Consider the following 20,765-nt stretch of genomic DNA (forward strand, 5'->3'; position numbering starts at 1 on the left):
ATAAGCTATCCCTTGAAGTTTGGTTCCTGCATTTTACCTAATGCTGCTAGAATAGGTTTTGGTTCCCGACAACCAATTTCAGAATTTAGCTGGATATATCACTAATGCTGCTGATATACGATATATGCTCGCACTTCCTCTAATATTGTCATGGAAAAAGCAGACTCAGGAAATGTTAGCTGTGCTTAAACTAATTTTGTTTTCTTTTTTCTTCATCATCAGGCTCATTTGCTTTATTGTGAAGTTCCAGATGCAAGACAACTTGTAGATCGGATTTTAGATGAGAATACAGCCATTCTTAGCTTATACCGAAATACAGATGAAGATCAACACCAGATGATGAAGTACGTGCATATTGGAGGTTTTATATATTTTTTTTTTAAATTGACATTCAAAAACAATGAAATAAAAATTTGGAACTATGGGCTGTGTTTTCTATTAAATTAAAACTGTATTTCTGTATACAGTGATCAGTTGGTTGACGAAAGCATGGATAATCCTAGGAATGCTGAGAAACTACAGAATAAAGCACTTATTGAACAAATCTCCTTGGAAATCATAAAAGGAGGCACTATTCCATCATATTTAGGTAACTTTAACTGTTCTTCATAAACAGTTTAGCAATGTGTATTCTCTACCTTCCCAGTTTGTTATTTTGTAATGGATTTTATAATGGATTACTCATTTGTGTAGTAGTCTGCCCTTTCACTGTTGTTCACTAGTACTATACAAATTGAAATGACCTTTTAATACATTATGAAATAAAGTAAAAATGGAAAAAAGTATAGATGTTTTACATATATATAGTTTAGTGAAAAGTCAAGCAAAATGGCACCTTTTATTGGCTAACTAAAAAGAATCTTTTTAGTTAGCCAATAAAATGTGTCATTTTGCTTCACTTTTCACTTCATTCATAATGGCTAACATGGTACAACACCCAAGTACTACATACATAGAGTTGAAATATATAGAACAAATTGTTACTCAATTAATATTCTCACTTGGACTATAATGTATAAAAACATTCATCATTTTTGTTATTGACTATAATATAGCTGAAGATTATCTGTCCTCAGATTCAGCTTCAGGTTGTGTTGTTCTCTGTGTTGAGTTTGAGTGTTCACTTCGTTCAGTAACTCCATTTTCCTAGGAATGTGAACACGCATTCAGTTTTGCCAGACTTACAGTGGTGTGGTCTGCTTTGACAGCACATGTGTCTGATGTTTGTGGGAGCTCTAGAATGATGTAAAAAGCCCTGCTCTGACCTTGATGTTTTTAGTACAGAATGGGATTTCATTTACTTGCAGCTCTGGCATAAGAAAGCTCAGAAGGGATAAAAAATATATAACTGATTAGATTTATAATATCCATATAGAATTAAATTTACTCAAATTTTTTTTCGAAATGACTGGTCCAGTCATTGCCTGTGTGGAGTTTGCACATTCTCTCCATGTCTGCATCGTTTTTCTTTGGATATTTCAGACTCCAAAACACATGTATATTAGGCTGGTTAGCGGCTCTAAATGTGTTGTTGTAAATGTGTCTGTTCAGGGTGTGGTTCTTATCTTGTTACCCAGTGCTTATTGGCTCTGGCTTCTCATAACCAAAATGGAATACTGTGTTATAAAAAAGAGGGATGGGTTTGATTTGAAAATTTAAGTGTTACTAACCATGTCTACAAATAATTTGCTGATTCCAAAGTGGGTGTCAACTACCAAGATAGGCTTTGCCTCCCTGCCACCCAAAATTGGATAAAACAGGTTTGAGAAGGAAATGAAGTTAGATGAGATGATGATGTTTTCTGGAACTTATTTTCCACATAGGTAATATAAAAAAAAAAACTGTTTGTCATTTCATTTTCTCAGAAAATTACTATGAATTGGATACAAGAGGTGGACTTTTTGAAATTAAAATGAAGGATGGAAAAGAAATTGTAAGCTTGAAGCAGGTAAATCTATTCTATTTTTATTACACTAGGTGCACGTCAAATACATCAGACAATAAAGACATATCATGGCATTGTCACTAATAAAAAGAAATCAATAGTAGTATTTGTAGCCAGGAAAGAATTAATGCCACGGTGACAACATCTACTAACTTGAAAAATTAAAGGATCATAAAAGAGATCACCAATGATGTGGAAAGTTTTTTTAATTAGATATGATATGACTAATTAGATTACTTCAGTTGAAGTATAACTAGAAATCAGGAAACTTAAAATTATTTTTAAAAACTAGACCTTTTCAAAGTCTTTGTTATTATTACGATTATTATTGTTGTTGTCATTATTATTCAGCCCTGGATTGTTAAGCCACAGCCACTAATAAAAAAATTCAGTTGGTAGGTTTAACGGGAGTAAGATGAATCCAAATATAAATGTGTGTGTTTATGAGATGGCATGGCTCCCTACTTGCCTAACAAAGTACCACAATAACCCTCCCTTTCTTTTCTCCTGTCTCTTCATTTCTGTCTTCTTTGTCTCTGTCTTTTTGAAGCACATACACTAGCACATATAAGGCATACCATCCCCTTTCAGCCAGTGTTCTCACAACACACTCTATACTGTACATGTGACAATACAGACCCTATGAACCTTACACAAGACTTTGCCTGCCTCTTTCTTTCTATCTCTGCTGGAGGATTTCTGTGAGACTTGGCTCTGCTTGGTTCCAACTGGGTGACTTGTCCCTTCAAACCTACAATATTGTGTCAGTTGGGCACCCCTTTATAATAAAAAAAAAGAAAACTGATACAGTTCAGCATAGGTTCCTGCTTTCAGATGGTTTAAAGACACTAAATCAGTTTTGATAAGTATGCTGATTTGTTAGTTTTAGTATTTTTTTCTTTTTTGGAAAATAAACTTATCCAAAATATTTTAATAATTAAAAAGGGCAAGAAATACATTGATTTCCCTCTTTATTAACTGGACAGTGCGTTGCACTTCAGCTTGTCCTCAACACAGTTTGAATTCATCTTGTCATTAGCTCAACAAGTGGCAAAGGTACAGTATAGAGATAATGGTCAATGCCAGCTTCAGATTTTCAAATGGATGATGCTGATTAACATGTGGTGGGTTTCTTCTTTGAATAGCTAGTTCCATACAATACAACAGATATTTAGTTCAAGCGGGGAGCTCTTACTGAGGAACACACTGCATCAAGATACATTCAGAATTGTCTTCCTGGGATCATTTAGTGTTGTGGCCTTAAAAGTTATTCTGTCTGAAATGTGGAGGGATTAAACATGTTAAACATATTTACCAGACATCCTGTGGCATTCAATTTTTTCCTAACAGGTGACCCAATGCATGTCTTAAAAGCATACCCCTAATCGTTAAATGCTGACCCTCCATTGCTGATCCATGAACTCACAGGTTTCACTGTCTCCTTGTCCTCCAATCTTGCAGAATCAATAAAGAATGGGATTTATCTGAATAGGTAATGGTCTTGTTAAACCTTCAGTGTCCAATGTTTTGGTGACTTAGTCTACTGTAACCAAACTTTTGTGGTTTACTATACTGTACGAGGACATAACCTGATAGGATTGTCAGCTGTCATACTCACAGTATAACAAAAATAATAAGCTGTGCATTCTAACATGCCTGTCCTTTTAAACCACTCTTGTACTTAGTGCCTGCTTACCTGCCTGTGCTGCACAGCCTTTATTAACCTCCTTTAGCAACTTCCTGTGAATGGTCACAAGACCACTAGTGGCTGGTTTGTTTTTCAGTTGCACCTGTACATGAAAACCTCAAGAAGGTTGGTTGCAGTCCCTGATATACTGAAATACTAAATGGTAGGGTATATCTATCTATCTATCTATCTATCTATCTATCTATCTATCTATCTATCTATCTATCTATCTATCTATCTATCTATCTATCTATCTATCTATCTATCTATCTATCTATCTATCTATCTATCTATCTATCTATCTATCTATCTATCTATCTATCTCTGTCTGTGTGGGAAAAGAGGAGCCCTAATTAATGTCCTTCCAACGAGTTCCTCCAAAACTAAGGTCAGCTTTGTCTGCTGAAGAATGAAATATGCACTACTTGTTGTACATTTGATACCCAAGCATATGCTGTATGCACTGGTCCTTGAAAAGTACACCACTCATGCCAGTTTTGAAATAGGACTACTATCTTTCTCTCAGCTACTGTACATGCAGACATAATACCACCTGCCCTACATGCAGAACTTTTATAGCAGGTGCAACCACATAATCAAGTTAGATTGTTGTTTACATCAATAGTCAATATGTGTTTTTTAGATTTTATCTGTTCTCAAATATGTGTTACAGAAATAGTGTTATACTGTATAACCATTAAACATAAGTTTTAGTGAAACAAAATTAATTAAATAAAAGTCTGCTCAGTCAGAAATATAATCAAATATATATACCACAAAAAGATGTAGGTTTGTAATCCATACTACACATGTATTTATTTTATATTAATAAGCTGAACATTCCTTAAAAGTTATGGTGTAAGCTTAGTACTATTCAACAAGATCAGAGTGATTATGTTTAAAGACTGTGGTATGTTGCTATGAAAGAATACAAAAGTAATCTGAGGAAGAGATAAGAGATTTTTTTTTAATTTAAGGGAAGTGTAGTACTAATTTGAGAAAGAAAAAAAGACAAGTCAGTTGTGTAACTGAAATTACTAATGGATGGACAGAAGCAATGAAGAAAACAAAATGTCATCAGAAACCATCACAAATATTGTGCAAAATCAAAAATGAGCCTGAGTTACCATTGTCTTTAGATCGGAAAATGTGTGACAAGAGTATGGGCTGGGAAACACACCACTGTGTAAAACCTAAGCTTCTCTAAACACTTACATGCCTGAAAAAGGGGGAAAAAATTACAAAACATATAAATTGATAATCACACTCTGAAATTTTTATTTTAACAGATTAGTGATGAAGAAAGAAGAGACAAGGGTCAATTTTCAAGACAAAGAATTCAAAGTGTAGGGCACAAGCTGTTAACACTCCAGGCTGAGGTTTGTTATTTTGTTGTGTAAATGTGAAAACTTGAAGAATGTTACTAAGTTTCTTTCTTATAAACTACAATGGTTCACTGTTGCCAGCAGGATTAAACATTAATGCAAGTCCTTATAATAAAATATTTATTTAATACTTCCAAAATGTACCATGGGGAGCTAGTTAAAAAGTCCTTAAAAACAAACATGGTTGTAAACACAGATCACTGAATTCATTTGAAGTGACTGTCCTAATTACCTATTTACATATTTTATAACAACTGTTTTGTCAACAACAGGCAATCAAGGACCAAGCATTTAATCCAGTAATGTCAATAGTAAAAGAGCCTTAATATCTAGTATTTTTCTATAAAAATAAGTTACATCATGTCTATATATATATATTAGATAGATAGATAGATAGATAGATAGATAGATAGATAGATAATTATGAATGTGTTCTGATCAGTTCTGTATTGAATTTTCAGTCTCCACTATGATAACAGAAAATTAAAAGATTGTGTCCTTCATTCTTTCCCCAATACCTATTTGCTCACTGGACTCTAGACAATTCTGAGAAGAAATAAAAAATAAATGCAGGCAGAGTATAGACACCTGAGATTTTTAAATAAAAAATGCTTCATTAGTTGGTTCTTTGAGTCTGAACTCAAGAGATCATCTAGAGATGTTCAGTTCATTTGTCAATTGGATTTTATCTGGGGATACTGCCTAATAATTGCAGGGTCCTTGGCATGAACCAACATAGATTTGTGTTTGTTTTGTTTTGTCCCCTGTGCTTCAGATTTTCTTCAGAGATCAGACAATTCCTGCTATTTTATTGGTGACACAAAAATATTTTTTGTGTGTGCAGCCTGCCATGTATGTTTACCAACATACAATATATTAACTGAAATCCTTAACGATTCTGAAAAAGTGATAAAATCAGAACTTCATACATGCACACTTACACTATATTATGTGTACATAAAACTAATACTATGTTATGTGGAGAGAGCTAGGTTTCAGCAAAGTTCATTTTTAGTAATTCATTGTAAAACACTTCATTGGGTATACATTGGACATAGTGTTTATAATGCAAGAGAAATGACCTGTTCTAAAATTTTTACACAAGTTTTTTTGTTGTTTTTTTTTTAAGCAATTATAAATGCTTTTTGGCCTTTCTTAAACTTCCATTTAGTCTCTAGAAGATATTGCCAAGATTAACTTGTGCTATATCATGAAAAAAACACTAGATGGCAGTGCAACTCATGAATTAATTATATTTAATAATTTGCAATCTGCTATACCTGTAGATCCTATTTCACAGTAGCATGCATAAAATAAGAGTACAAAAAATTAGATGTTTTATGAAGTCTGAAAATTTTTGCTCTCAATGTACTTCATGTGGGGTGGCACAGTGATGCAGTAGTAGTGCTGCTGCCTCGCAGTTAGGAGATCCAGGATCACTTCCTGGGTCCTCCCTGCGTGGAGTTTGTGTGTTCTCCCCATGTCTGCGTGGGTTTCCTGCGGGTACTCCGGCTTCCTCCCACAGTCCAAAGACATGCAGGTTAAGTGCATTGGTGATTCTAAATTGTGCTTGGTGTGTGTGTGTGTGTGTGTGCGCCCTGTGGTGGGCTGGCGTCCTGCCTGGGGTTTGTTTCTTGCCTCGTGCCGTGTGTTGGCTGGGATTGGCTCCAGCAGACCCCCCTGACTCTGTAGTTAGGATATAGTAGGTTGGATATTGGACTACAAACGTCTTGTTTGTAGTCCAATATTTATTTAACTAATCAGTTTAGTATTTTGTAACGTCTATTCCAGGTAAATGATGTGCATTAAAATATGACCCTTGTGAAATTTCTTTTATTACAATACAAATATACAGGTTTATTGCTTCTGAACTTCAAAGAGATTAAACAATAATATGATGCAGTGTTAATTCTCATGAGCTGGGAAACCTGAAGTAAGAAAATGATTGAAATCTTTGACTGTTGATATGGGACTTATTATATTCTTCGCTATATCAAAAAGACTCCTCATGGTGCTGTTCACCTGTGAAGAGCCAGAATTTTATTATTAGTTACTGTATAAAACTGTGCATGTCATTCTACCCAACACCATCTTTAACATAAACACATAATAAGTACAATAAATCCCTTGTCTTTCTTGTACATTCCTCATTCATAAAGTATATTTATATGAGTCAATATATTTTTCTATTATATCATATCTTATGCTAGAAATTAAGAATACTTCCTAGCTTCCTTTCATGCAAATATGTCTTTACTTAACTGTTTGGTCTTTGCAGCAAAGTGAAAGTTTGAATTCTTTTCCAGAATTAATGTTTGTGCAGGTCTAGTAAGATAGATAGATAGATAGATAGATAGATAGATAGATAGATAGATAGATAGATAGATAGATAGATAGAATGACTTCTTAAAAATAATGGGGAGGGGTACTTTGATTTTATTTTAACACAATATGGAATAAGTCCAATCATAAATACTATCAATGACATCTATCAAAGAAAGAGTTAAGAACCAAAATTCACAATCAACACCTGCAACCCCTTTAGCCAATGTGCAGTACCATTTGATGCAAAAAAAAAAAACCCTTTATATTATAATTTCTCATCTAATGTGATCTAACAAGATAAACAGAAACATACACAGGATCCAAGAAGCAAACTTATTTTAGAAAAACTTTGATACATTCTTGCCAAATTAAAAAAAAAAAATCATGCAAAGAAATTTAGTTTCTTTTTTTTGCTTTTACATAATGTAACATATCAATTTCCCATAGTGTTGTGGAAGGTGCATTACAGTTCTTATAGTTAAAATCTTTTACTCCCTGTGGGATATTTTCAGCAAACTCCACCTGAAGGAGGTTACCCCATAATAAAGCCTTATTATTAAAACAATACAGGCAGTACAAGGATATTTTTCACTAAAACATGTCTGATACAGTTAGGTCAATAAGCATTTGGACAGTGACACAATTTTCTTAACTTTGTCGGACAACGAGCAAGCAGCAACTAAAGACAGCTGCAGTAAAAGCCTGGCAAAGTATCACTAGGGTGGAAACCCAGCATTTGGAGATGACCATGGGTTCCAGAGTTCATGCAGTCATTGACTGTAAAGGATTTTCAACAAAATATTGAAAATAAACATTCTATTTATGATTATGTAAGTTTGTCCAAATACCTAAACGGCTTCTACGATATTTTGGGTAAACCCATTAAATTAAAGCTGAAATTCTACACTTCAATCACATAATGACTGCTTAAATTCAAATCCATTGTGGTAGCACACAGAGCCAAAATTATGAAAATTGTGTCACTATCCAAATACTTGTGGCCCTAACTATAACTTCTCCAATGTGATAGAATCTATGTTGGTGTCAGATTTAAACATTCCTTTACTTAAAAACTGCTGCTAAACTAGAAAAAAAACAGGCAATCATAGTAATATTTTCAAATATATTCTGATATAGTATAGAAAATGTACAAGTAATACCAGGGCAGTTTTTACAATTATGAGGCATTCCCAGGCATTTCAACGATACCTCTATAAAACCTCATCTTAATAACAGTGTGTTGATTACATTTTGCCTGAAGAAAGGGGCCTGAGTTGCCTCGAAAGCTTGCATATTGTAATCTTTTAGTTAGCCAATAAAAAGTGTCATTTTGCTTGACTTCTCACTATGTTAATAACACAAAGAAATTAATAGTCAAGCAATTGGCACCATAGGTGCCCCTACCCTATCCAAAACAGCTCCAAATGGGGATCTAGTTTCAGAAGAATTTTATTGCACATAAAACAGTGAATCATATAAATCTTCTGAACTCTGAAACTCTATCTCCTAATATACTCTTACAATCAGGTAACCCCCAACCCCACCTACACATTTACATGAAACTATTTACATTGTACTCTACTACTTCAAACAGTGTATTTTGTCATTACACACACTTTTAGCCGTATCTCATTATGTCCATAAAAGGACATCTACATATTGTTGTAGAAATCACAGTTGCTGCCATCCAATGGTATAAAGCTTGTGAGTGTGTGACCTATTGAGTCAGAGCTAATGACTCGGAAATATGAACTGGTACTTGCCTAAGGTAGCTTTGTGACTCCTCTTATTTGAGGATTGATGCATCATACAATAATGTACTTGAACTTGTTTTGATCAGGAGAATCTACTGTAATTACTGTTATGTCACTTATAAATATTTTCTGTTTTTTTGTGAAGAAATATGTGAGAAGAAAAATTAGAAGAGCGGTTTCCTGTTTATATCCTATAGCTTGTGTTTGCTCGGTCAGTGGGAGGATTCATTGCATTGGATGAAATCTATTAGTTGGGGCGTTTTGATTGACATACTGTAACACTTGGGTATTTTTTAACAGAATAATGACTTTGATTTTTTCAAATATTTTTGTAACAGTTTATGAAACATCACACGTATAATTTCATACCCAAGTAAAAGTCAACCATAAATAATGTAACAATTTGATTACTAGGAGTATGAAGTGGACACCCGTCACTTGCAAATGAGGTATTGTTTGTGTTGGTGTGTGGCATAGTTCACCTTTATGATATACCGAAAGGTTTTTAAATAAGCACTCGACCCAGTGTCAGGCTGCTAAGAGTGTAAGAGGCTGTAGCTACGCAAAACAACTCAGCTTGCTAATAGTGCAGTATAGAAGATCACAATAGGCTTTCTAGGTAGACTAAGCCCGATGTTATTTTGAACACTTAGGAATAACTTAGGAATTATAAATTGAACATCATCTCATAGTGAGGCAAAATTCTTCCTACAAAATGATCTTAATTTAGGAAAGCCCCCCCTAAAAATCACCTAGCGAGGCTAGATATAAATGGCATTGTTTATAATGAGGCTCCAGACCCTGATATACTGTTTTTTGTATAATTTCTGTTAATTTTATTTAAAGAAAGCAGCACAGTATATAATCAAGCAGATTCAATTTGCCTAACTTATACAATAAATTACTTCAAAATCAATCTAGAAAGAACACCGGAAAGAAAAAAAGAAAACTGAGAAAAATAAAATCTAACAAAACAAGAATTCAGCTCACGTACCTGAGGTTTTTTGGATAAATTTAATCAAGATACGTGCATGATGTACAATTGAGTTTCAACTAAACAAGGGGTATTTGAGTCATGTCTGTTTCTAGGCCTGTTGATAGAAACTTTTGTTTGCCAATCTTCAGTACTGTATATGTGCTGTGTTCCTACAGAACATTTACCACTTAATGCACAAAAACCAAAGACTCTAAACTACTAATCACTATGGAACACAACTGCCCTTTCCCATAATATTCTGTTTTTCTAAACTGATAAAGTTTCCTCAGGTTACAAAGTACCTATTGCCTGTGTGCCATGGTAGCTTTTATATGTGAAATGTCTAAGGCTTTTTAGTAGGGTAATAGAAATCGGTTATTGTAACCCTGCACCTACCACTGCTCAAATATGGTATTCTAAAAACACCTTTATGGATGTATCAACTTTCTCATTGTACATGTCCAAAGCTGGATGTTTGTGTTGGAATTTCTATACTTAATGCAAATCCATATTTAACATGGATACATGATAAGAGTTCCTTTAAAAAGTGTTAAGATGATTTTCTGAAAGACTAAAATATTCCAACGCAGAAACATATTTTGCTGTAGGTTTTACGTTGTTCTCCTGGAGCCCAGAAGTTCTACCATTCCCTATTCTAAATATACGTTTAAAATTTTCTAAGATTTCTGCTTTTTCAGGATCTCAGCTAGGTTTGGTGCCAATAATCATAAGCCATTTCCATCAGAATGCCAACCTTGGATCCCGGCTGTTACGCATCAAGTACAGAAATGTTGGGGAAAATCAAGAGCTTAAGATACCGACAACTCGTTTCAAATTGGTGTGTTGGTGTTTGTCCTTTTAATGTTAAATGTTTTAAGCGGTTTAGCACTTCACTTAGAGACTCCTTTAAATTTTGAAGTAAGATTAGCAGTCTATTTTGGTTAGTAAAAGAAACATAACATCAATTAAGTTGGGCCGTAAATAAAAGAAAGTTTAAATTTTACTCAGGAACTCCTGTTTGTTGAATTCTGAATTTCTGCTTTGTGCATAGATACAACCTCATATTTCCTATTTGGATGTTTAACTTGAGACAGGCTGCTCCAGTTTCCGAATCAGTGTTCACAAAAAAGTAATATTTTAGTTTAGGTTAAGCTGGCAATGGAACCATGACTTGCATCATCGACAAGGTGTTAAAAGAAGTATTCTTTGTAGATCTTTGAAAGATAGAAAGGTATTAATTGGTAAGCAATGTCAACATCAGTGGTGTGAGGCCATCCCCCTTATGAGAAACCCTTTTTCTCACATCCTGCGAAACTGGCTACTGCTAAATTGCACACATATTCTTTACACCATCCTTTCAGCTTCTTTAACATTCTGGATCTAATTGTGAAACAGATGAACCCCTCTAAGAGTGCAAATACAGCTCAGCAAATCAGATGAACAAAAAAATTGAATGGGACCAGTGTTGACAGTGTTATTATGGTAGTAGGACAGGCTTATTCACTTTAGAGTCCTTACATTTTGCCAACATTATTTTGCAGCCATAGTTTCTGCACCAGTATGCATGTTTTCCTGGAAAATATCTATAGAGCTGACCTATCAAGAGTACCTGGAAGGGCAGATAACGTCTTACTAGTTTTCAGAATTTGTACAGTCTTTATTTTTATGTTGATATACCAAAAAGTCCATCTGTATAACTCAGAATTACTTATGTACTACTTTAACTTGTATATTTCTGACTTAAGGGATATGACATGTGCCAAGATTGCCATGGCATTCCCAATTATGAACACTGCTGATTAATGAGTGGGATGTGAATCAGTCTTTGCACTTTGTCATTTCTGCTTATAGCTAGAAGTTATAGTTATAAAAATTTATTTCCAGGAGAGGTTATTACATTCCTCAATGTAGAAGGAACAATTACTGTATATGTGTAAGAAATATACAGTATGAGAAAAAGAATACCATTTTTGTGCTTTCTTATCAAATTATAACCTCTAATATTTAAATGGGTAGCTCTGATTCTACCACCTTACCTCAGTTATCTACTGGTGACTACTTTCTGGATCAAAGAACATATGTCGTATTCCAAGCATCCTGCATGAGTATTTTAAATTTTGAAAAGTATTTCAACATGCTGTAGATTTTGTTTTGTTCCTGTAAGTATTTTCAAATTGATCATCTCAGAATTTTCAAGTATCAAATTTCTTCCCTGAATTGCTTTATGCATACCAGCCCAGATTCCAATTATAGATGAAGCCTGAAAAGAAAACTATTTTAAAAGGAAAAGCAAAATGTTTAGTGCTAAAGTAGAAGAGGATAAAATAGAAAGACATTCAATGTCTGTACTTTTTCAGCTAAAATTAGAGTTGAACAATTTATCTGTATATTGTTGTATAAATCACTAAAGTTGGCAATGCTAGCTCATGTTTGGCTATTACAAAAACGAAAAAGCAGAAAGGAAATGACTAGCTGTTATTTTTAGCTTACATCTGCAGCCTTTTTAAAAAAGACCCTTAAGTAAATCAAAATCTTACCTGTGATTTCCTGAGCAAAGGAGTAAAGTAGAAGGCTGGTTACTCAAGTATTTTTCAAAGAAGCCGATCTTACAATTTTCTTTGCTTACACATGAGTCCAATTGTAAAACTTCGTCAAATGTCCTCCTATGAGCATTACAAGAATATCTGCTTCAGTTAAGCAGCAGCAGCAGAGATCACATTTCGTACAAATGTTCTTAAATATTCTTCCTAGTAGCCAGAGCTGGACTGACGTTTAAAATCAGCTGGAGCCTTCCTGGCAGCCTGCTGCCTGGCTTGGTATTCAGAGTAACCAGTGAAATAAACTAATCGGGATATTATATAATGTTATTATACTGGAAAATGAACAGGCGTTTTTGCTCTGTAGTGGGCACAAATCATTTCGATTTAACGTTGGAGGGTTTCTTCTCTGGTTTCTGGTTGGATGGTTTCTTGTTTTTGTTCAAGTCAAGTTTTGACTTTGCGTGCGTCTGTTGCTCTGACAGTTAAACATGAGCGATGTGATGAAAGGTGCAAACGTCTGGTGCTTTTGTGATTAAAGCTATACAGTATATGAAGATTGTTTAAAAGTTTATAATATGTTTTGAATTATATTTGGATGTTGTATGGGTTTTGATATTTGCTACTGTGTATTTATTTTATTTTTGTTTATCATATGGTCACATTTTAACGTTTTTTTTTCCTTTTTCCCTTAGAGTGACTGAATAGGCTACACAAAATGTTTTATCATTTTATTAATGAAACATGTATGTCATAAGTTTGTTAATGAACGTGTCTGTTTTTACTTTATGTTAATATTTTTAAAGTGCATCTCTCATGCTCTGACAGTTAAACCTGGTAAACAATATTACTGAAAGACCAGGGGCCTCATGTATAAATGGTGCGTACGCACAGAAATGTTGCGTAAGAACTTTTCCACGTTCAAATCGCGATGTATAAAACCTACACTTGGCGTAAAGCCACGCACTTTTCCACGGTACCTCATGCCTTGTCGTACGCAAGTTCTCCGCTCGGTTCTGCAAACTGCCGGCACCCAGCGTCAAAGCAATGCTACTGTTCTTGTGTGATTACTCATTATTTTCATGACGCGACTTTATAAATACACCGAAACTAACCGCATATTGTTTATTAGTGTAATGCATCTGATTGTAATTAACTCGTAACAATATAATGGTTCAGGGAACAGCCATAGTATTCCAAATACCATAACTGCTTTAGCGTTGTTACTCTCACTTCTTCTTCTTCTTCTTCTTCTTTCAGCTCCTCCCGTTAGGAGTTGCCACAGTGGATCATCTTTTTCCATATTACTCTCACTGCACAACTCGGAGTATTTATATCACTGTATCTGAGTGTGAATCACAGTAGCAGCTGATCGGAAGAAATTATCGGTATACAGCTTTAAGGACACGCTGTCTCAGCCACTGCAAAACGTTTTAAAGCCTTTCCTGTACAGACCTCGCGGTTCAGAAACAGTTTAATCCCAAGAACTTTAAATGCACTCAATCAATTGCTCCTTGTAGAACGGTTTGTACTTATAAGTACAATCACCTCACTGTAAACTTGCACTACAGTTATAATATCTCACAACCTGAGCCACTTTATAAAGCGTATTTACATATGATGATATCATTTTAAGGTGAAATGCAGCAAAATATGTTTGTTAAATTATACAGATAAAACTTTAACTTTCTTTTAAATAATCTATATTCTTCACTGGGAGTTTCGTGAAGGATAGAATAATTAAACATGTACTACGAAGATATTTCAATGTTCTTTAAGCGTTTTGAAGAATCGGCTAAGCTTACAGATGGCTTAATGTCTATTACAGAGCTGATTGTATGGCGATCGGTTACTTGGGAAAGAAAAGCACTGACTGCAGTGGCGCTACGCCAATATATATTGAATATAAAACAGAAAGAAAATAACAACACAGCTAAAAGCATGCGACAAATTTCGACAATAAATTATTTCATGAGTGAAACACATGTTTAATAACGTGCTTTAACTCCTATCATCATGAAAATGACATCACGTATACATCTCAGTATTTTAGTTATTCAGAGAGCTGTAATATCACGAATGTAATGGACTCTGTGTCCAGTTGGAGGAAGAGAGCCAGTTTAAGAAGCAAGTAGTGATTCACACACATAGAGCACATACGAGTAGAAGATCAAATACAAAACAAAGCATTTAACGTGCTACTTTAATTACGATGTGATTTGAGAAACTGGTTAATTAAACGATTTTAAGATGAAGTTTATAATGTTCTACTAAATGACAAAATAAACTACGTGATTAAAGTGGAAATGTCAGATTGAAGTTGACATTTAGTGCTTTTCCCCACCGTGTGCCTTTTTCTCTGTACCTAATAAACTTTCATATGACACTCAGACAGTGGGCTTACAACTCTTCTTTTCACGGCAACTTTGATATGTGACTTCTTTTTATTTCCGGCACTGTGCGATTTTGTGAATGTGAGCTTTCAAGTTTCTCCAACACGCTATGTCACTCGATCAACTTCATTTTGTTGATTATACCACGGTTTATTTGAACAAATAGTATGTTTTCCTTTGCCTCCACTTGGTATTAGCTGAAATTCTTATATTTTCCCGTGCTTTTCCCATTGTCTTTTCACAGAAGGCTGCGCTTAAGGCGATTTATATTGATTTGCATATTCAAATAGGCGTAATTCTGGGAGGATTTGGGGCGTTACAAAATCGGCGTGCCGGCGTTAGTTTTCACGCTGATCGGGATTTATGTAGCGGAAGAGCGTGGAAGTTGATGCGCACAGATTCCTGCATCTGGATTTTTCTGTGCGTAAGCACATTTGGCTCATGTTTGCAGGAATCTGTGCGCATCTAACTTCCACGCTCTTCCGCTACATAAATCCCGATCAGCGTGAAAACTAACGCGCACGCCAAGATTATGTAACGCCCCAAATCCTCCCAGAATTACGCCTATTTGAATATGCAAATCAATATAAATCGCCTTAAGCGCAGCCTTCTGTGAAAAGACAATGGGAAAAGCACGGGAAAATATAAGAATTTCAGCTAATACCAAGTGGAGGCAAAGGAAAACATACTATTTGTTCAAATAAACGTGGTATAATCAACAAAAGGAAGTTGATCGAGTGGCATAGTGTGTTGGAGAAACTTGAAAGCTCACATCACAAAATCGCACAGTGCCGGAAATAAAAAGAAGTCACATATCAAAGTCCGTGGAAAGAAGAGTTGTAAGCCCACTGTCTGAGTGTCATATGAAAGCTTATTAGGTACAGAGAAAAAGGCACACGGTGGGGAAAAGCACTAAATGTCAACTTCAATCTCGACATTTCCACTTTAATCACGTAGTTTATTTTGTCATTTAGTAGAACATCATAAACTTCATCTTAAAATTGTTTAATTAACCAGTTTCTAAAATCACATCGTAATTAAAGTAGCACGTTAAATGCTTTGTTTTGTATTTGATTTACTATGTGCTCTATGTGTGTGAATCACTACTTGCTTCTTAAACTGGCTCTCTTCCTCCAACTGGACACAGAATCCATTACATTCGTGATATTACAGCTCTCTGAATAACTAAAATACTGAGATGTATACGTGATGTCATTTTCATGATGATAGGAGTTAAAGAACATTTGTGCTCATGACACAAGCATTTAACTTTTGTCAAATTTGTCGCATGCTTTTAGCTGTGTTGTTATTTTATCTTTCTGTTTTATATTCAATATATATTGGCGTAGCCATCACTGCAGTCAGTGCTTTTCTTTCCCAAGTAACCGATCGCCATACAATCAGCTCTGTAATAGACGTTAAGCCATCTGTAAGCTTAGCACCGATTCTTCAAAACGTTTAAAGAACATTGAAATATCTTCGTAGTACATGTTTAATTATTCTATCCTTAAAGACACTCCCAGTGAAGAATATTGATTATTTAAATGAAGTTAAAGTTTTATATGTATAATTTAACAAACATATTTTGCTGCATTTCACCTTAAAATGATATCGCATCATATGTAAATACGCTTTATAAAGTGGCTCAGGTTGTGAGATATTATAACTATAGTGCAAGTTTACAGTGGGGTGATTGTACTTATAAGTACAAACAGTTCTACAAGGAGCACTTGATTGGCTGCATTTAAAGTTCTTGGGATTAAACTGTTTTGAACCGCGAGGTCCGTACAGGAAAGGCTTTGAAACGTTTTGCCGTGGCAGAGACAGCGTGTCCATGAAACTGTATACCGATAATTTCTTCCGATCAGCTGCTGCTGTGATTCACACTCAGATACAGTGATATAAATACTCGAGTGGTGCAGTGAGAGAAATATGGAAAAAGATGATCCGCTGTGGCAACTTCTAACGGGAGGAGCTGAAAGAAGAAGAAGAAGAAGAAGAAGAAGAAGATGCAGTGAGAGTGACAACGCTAAAGGAGTTATGGTATTTGGAATACTATGGCTGTTCCTCGGACCATTATATTGTTACGAAGTTAATTACAATCAGATGCATTACACTAATAAACAATATGCGGTTAGTTTCTGTGTATTTATAAAGCCGCGTCATGAAAATAATGAGTAATCACACAAGAACAGTACCACTGCTTTGACGCTGGGTGCCGCCAGTTTGCAAAACCGAGCGGAGAACTTGCATACGTCAAGGCATGAGGTACCGTGGAAAAGTGCGTGGCTTTACGCCAAGTGTAGGTTTTATACATCGCGATTTGAACGTGGAAAAGTTCTTACGCAACATTTCTGTGCGTACGCACCGTTTATACATGAGGCCCCAGGTCCCCAAATAGTCTGAATGCTGGAAGGTCAAGAAAATGCATGCAGCTGTTTTTGGAATTGCAGTTGGAGTCTGTGGTGGAGGAACACGAGACTGACTTAAAATAAACTAGCAAACCAACCAAGGAAAGGGACTGATTGTGATGATTACCCATTTCCATTTTTTCTGTTGGTGACATCTGTCCCTGGTTGTAGCTTTTAAATCACCACTACAGTATCTATAAGTATGGGAAGATCTACCCCAGCATAGTAACAGACTGGTGAGCAGAATTATTTAATCTCCTTTGGACCCTGTTGTGACCTTGCTCTTTTGGTAGCACATAAACCAGCATTACCATTTTCCACCTAGCACCGGAACTGTTACTAGAAATGTATTGAGATCAATTTATTTGATTTTCTATTTGTATATTTATTTCTGTAATTATTTCTATATTTGATCATATTTATTGTACTTATATTTGTTAAGCTTATGTATAAATTGCTTCACATTTTATGTCTATTAACTTTGGATTATTGCTTGGAGGAATCTGGTTTGTGATTAGTAAGGTAAACAGTAAGCAAGTTCAAAAACTTACTTGAAGTAAGTTAATCCTAAATGTAGTAGTGGAAACCACAAACTGCTTATCTGTTGGAATATTTAAGACTGTGTCTTAGCTGAAAGTCATCAGTTCATGAATACAATAACAGATTTTTCTATTATGGCAAATATTTGGTTTGGTCACAGGTGCTCAGAAATTGTTAATTGTGACTGAAAGAAAGGACTGCTTAGTCTTCTTCTTTCGGCTGCTCCCATTAGAGGTCGCCACAGTGGATTAACTTCTTCCATATCTTTCTGTCCACTGCATCTTGTTCTGTTACACCCATCACCTGCATGTCCTCTCTCACCACATCCATAAACCTTCTCTTAGGCCTTCCTCTTTTTCTCTTGCTTGTCAGCTCTATACTTAGCATCCTTCTCCCAATATACCCAGCATCTCTCCTCTGCACATGTCCAAACCAATGCAATCTCCCCTCTCTGACTTTGTCTCCCAACCATCCAACTTGAGCTGACCATCTAATGTACTCATTTCTAATCATATCCATCCTTGTCACACCCAATGCAAATCTTAGCATCTTTAACTCTGCTACCTCCAGCTCTGTCTCCTGCTTTCTGGTCAGTGCCACCGTCTCCAACCCATATAACAAAGCTGGTCTCACTACCGTCCTGTAGACCTACTCTTTCACTCTTGCTGATATCCGTCTATCACAAATCACTCCTGACACTTTTCTTCACCCATTCTACCCTGCCTGCACTCTCTTTTTCACCTCTCTTCCACAATCATATTACTCTGTACTGGTAATCCCAAGTATTTAAACTCAACCACCTTTGCCAGCTCTGCTCCTTGCATCCTCATCATTCCACCACTCCCTCTCATTTACACACATGTAATTCTGTCTTGTATTCTCATTTATACACATATATTCTACTATTGCTACAGATCATAATGTCATCAGCAGACATCATAGTCCACGGGGACTCTGTCTAATCCTGTCTGTCTACCTGTCCATCACCTTTGCAAATAAGAAAGGGCTAAGATCCGATCCCTGATGTAATCCCACCTCCACCTTGAATGCATCCGTCACTCCTACCGCAGTCCTCTCCACAGTCACACTTCCCTTGTACATATCCTGTACAACTCTTACATACTTTTTTGCCACTCCCGACTTCCTCATACAATACCACAACTCCTCTCAAGGTACCCTGTCATATGTTTTCTCCAGGTTCACAAAGATGCAATGCAACTCTATTTGGCCTTCTCTATACTTCTCCATCAACACCCTCAGAGCAAACATCACATTCGTCGTGCTCTTTCTTGAAACCATACTGCTACTCACTAGATAGATAGATAGATAGATAGATAGATAGATAGATAGATAGATAGATAGATAGATAGATAGATAGATAGATAGATACTTTATTAATCCCAAGGGGAAATTCACATACTTCAGCAGCAGCATACATAAAAAACAATATTAAATGAAAGAGTGATAAAAATGCAGGTATAACAGACAATAACTTTGTATAATGTTAACATTTACCCCCCCGGGTGGAACTGAAGAGTCGCATAGTGTAGGGGAGGAACAATCTCCTCAGTCTGTCAGTGGAGCAGGGTAGTGACAGCAGTCTGTTGCTGAAGCTGCTCTTCTGTCTAGAGGTTATCTGTTCAGTGGATGCAGTGGATTCTCCATGATTGACAGGAGCCTGCTCAGCGCCCGTTGCTCTGCCACGGATGTCAAACTGTCTAGCTCCATGCCTACAATACAGCCTGCCTTCCTCACCAGTTTGTCAAGGCGTGAGGTGTCCCTCTTCTTTATGCTGCCTCCCCAGCACACCACCACGTAAAAGAGGGCGCCACAACCGTCTGATAGAACATCTGCAGCATCTTATTGCAGATGTTGAAAGATGGCATCCTTCTAAGGAAGTATAGTTGGCTCTGTCCTTTCTTACACAGAGCATCAGTATTGGCAGTCCAGTTCAATTTATCATCCAGCTGCACTCCCAGGTATTTATAGGTCTTCACCCTCTGCACACAGTCGCCTCTGATGATCACGGGGTCCATGAGGGGCCTGGTCCTCCTAAAATCCACCACCAACTCCTTGGTTTTGCTGGTGTTCAGGTGTAGGTGGTTTGAGTCGCTCCATTTAACAAAGTCCTTGATTAGGTTCCTATACTCCTCCTCCTGCCCACTCTTGATGCAGCTCACGATAGCAGTGTCATCAGTGACCTTTTGCACGCGGCAGGACTCCGAGTTGTATTGGAAGTCCGATGTATATAGGCTGAACAGGGCCGGAGAAAATACAGTCCCCTGCTTCGCTCCTGTGTTGCTGACCGCAATGTCAGACCTGCAGTTCCCGAGATCCACATACTGAGGTCTGTCTGTAAGATAGTCCACAATCCATGCCACCAGTTATGAATCTACTCTCATCTCTGTCAGCTTGTCCCTAAGGAGCAGAGGTTGGATGGTGTTGAAGGCGCTAGAGAAGTCCAGAAATATAATTCTTACAGCACCACTGTCTCTGTCCAAGTGGAAGAGGGATCGGTGTAGCATATAGATGATGGCATCCTCCGCTCCCACCTTCTCTTGGTATGCGAACTGCAGAGGGTCAAGGGCATATATCACCTTACTTCTTAACCTAGCTTCCACTACTATTCCCCTCTGTCTAGCCAATTGGTACAGGTCCTTTTCTCTCTCATTAGTGTCCAACCTCTTATACAACTCATCATATGCCTTTTCTTTAGCATTTGGCACCTCTCTCTTCACCTTGCACCTTATCTCCTTGCACTCTTGTCTACTTTCTGCATCTCTCTGTCTATCCCACTTCTTCTGTGCCATCC

The 20,765-nt window shown here is 36.3% G+C and overlaps 1 protein-coding gene across 1 annotated transcript in view; it reads left to right on the plus strand.

Moving 5' to 3' along the window:
• The first annotated feature begins 276 nt into the window (after window positions 1-276).
• The window catches only part of LOC120528709 (kinesin-like protein KIN-14I), a 42,321-nt gene continuing 21,832 nt past the window's right edge, over window positions 277-20,765 (plus strand). Inside the window, exons 1-4 of the mRNA XM_039752865.1 lie at window positions 277-344; window positions 468-589; window positions 1,866-1,948; window positions 4,922-5,011. Coding sequence (XP_039608799.1) covers window positions 337-344; window positions 468-589; window positions 1,866-1,948; window positions 4,922-5,011 — 303 coding nt within the window. The 5' untranslated portion in view covers window positions 277-336. The remainder of the gene's footprint in view (window positions 345-467; window positions 590-1,865; window positions 1,949-4,921; window positions 5,012-20,765) is intronic.

Source organism: Polypterus senegalus, chromosome 4, assembly GCF_016835505.1.
Source record: "Polypterus senegalus isolate Bchr_013 chromosome 4, ASM1683550v1, whole genome shotgun sequence".
Lineage (NCBI taxonomy): Eukaryota > Metazoa > Chordata > Cladistia > Polypteriformes > Polypteridae > Polypterus > Polypterus senegalus.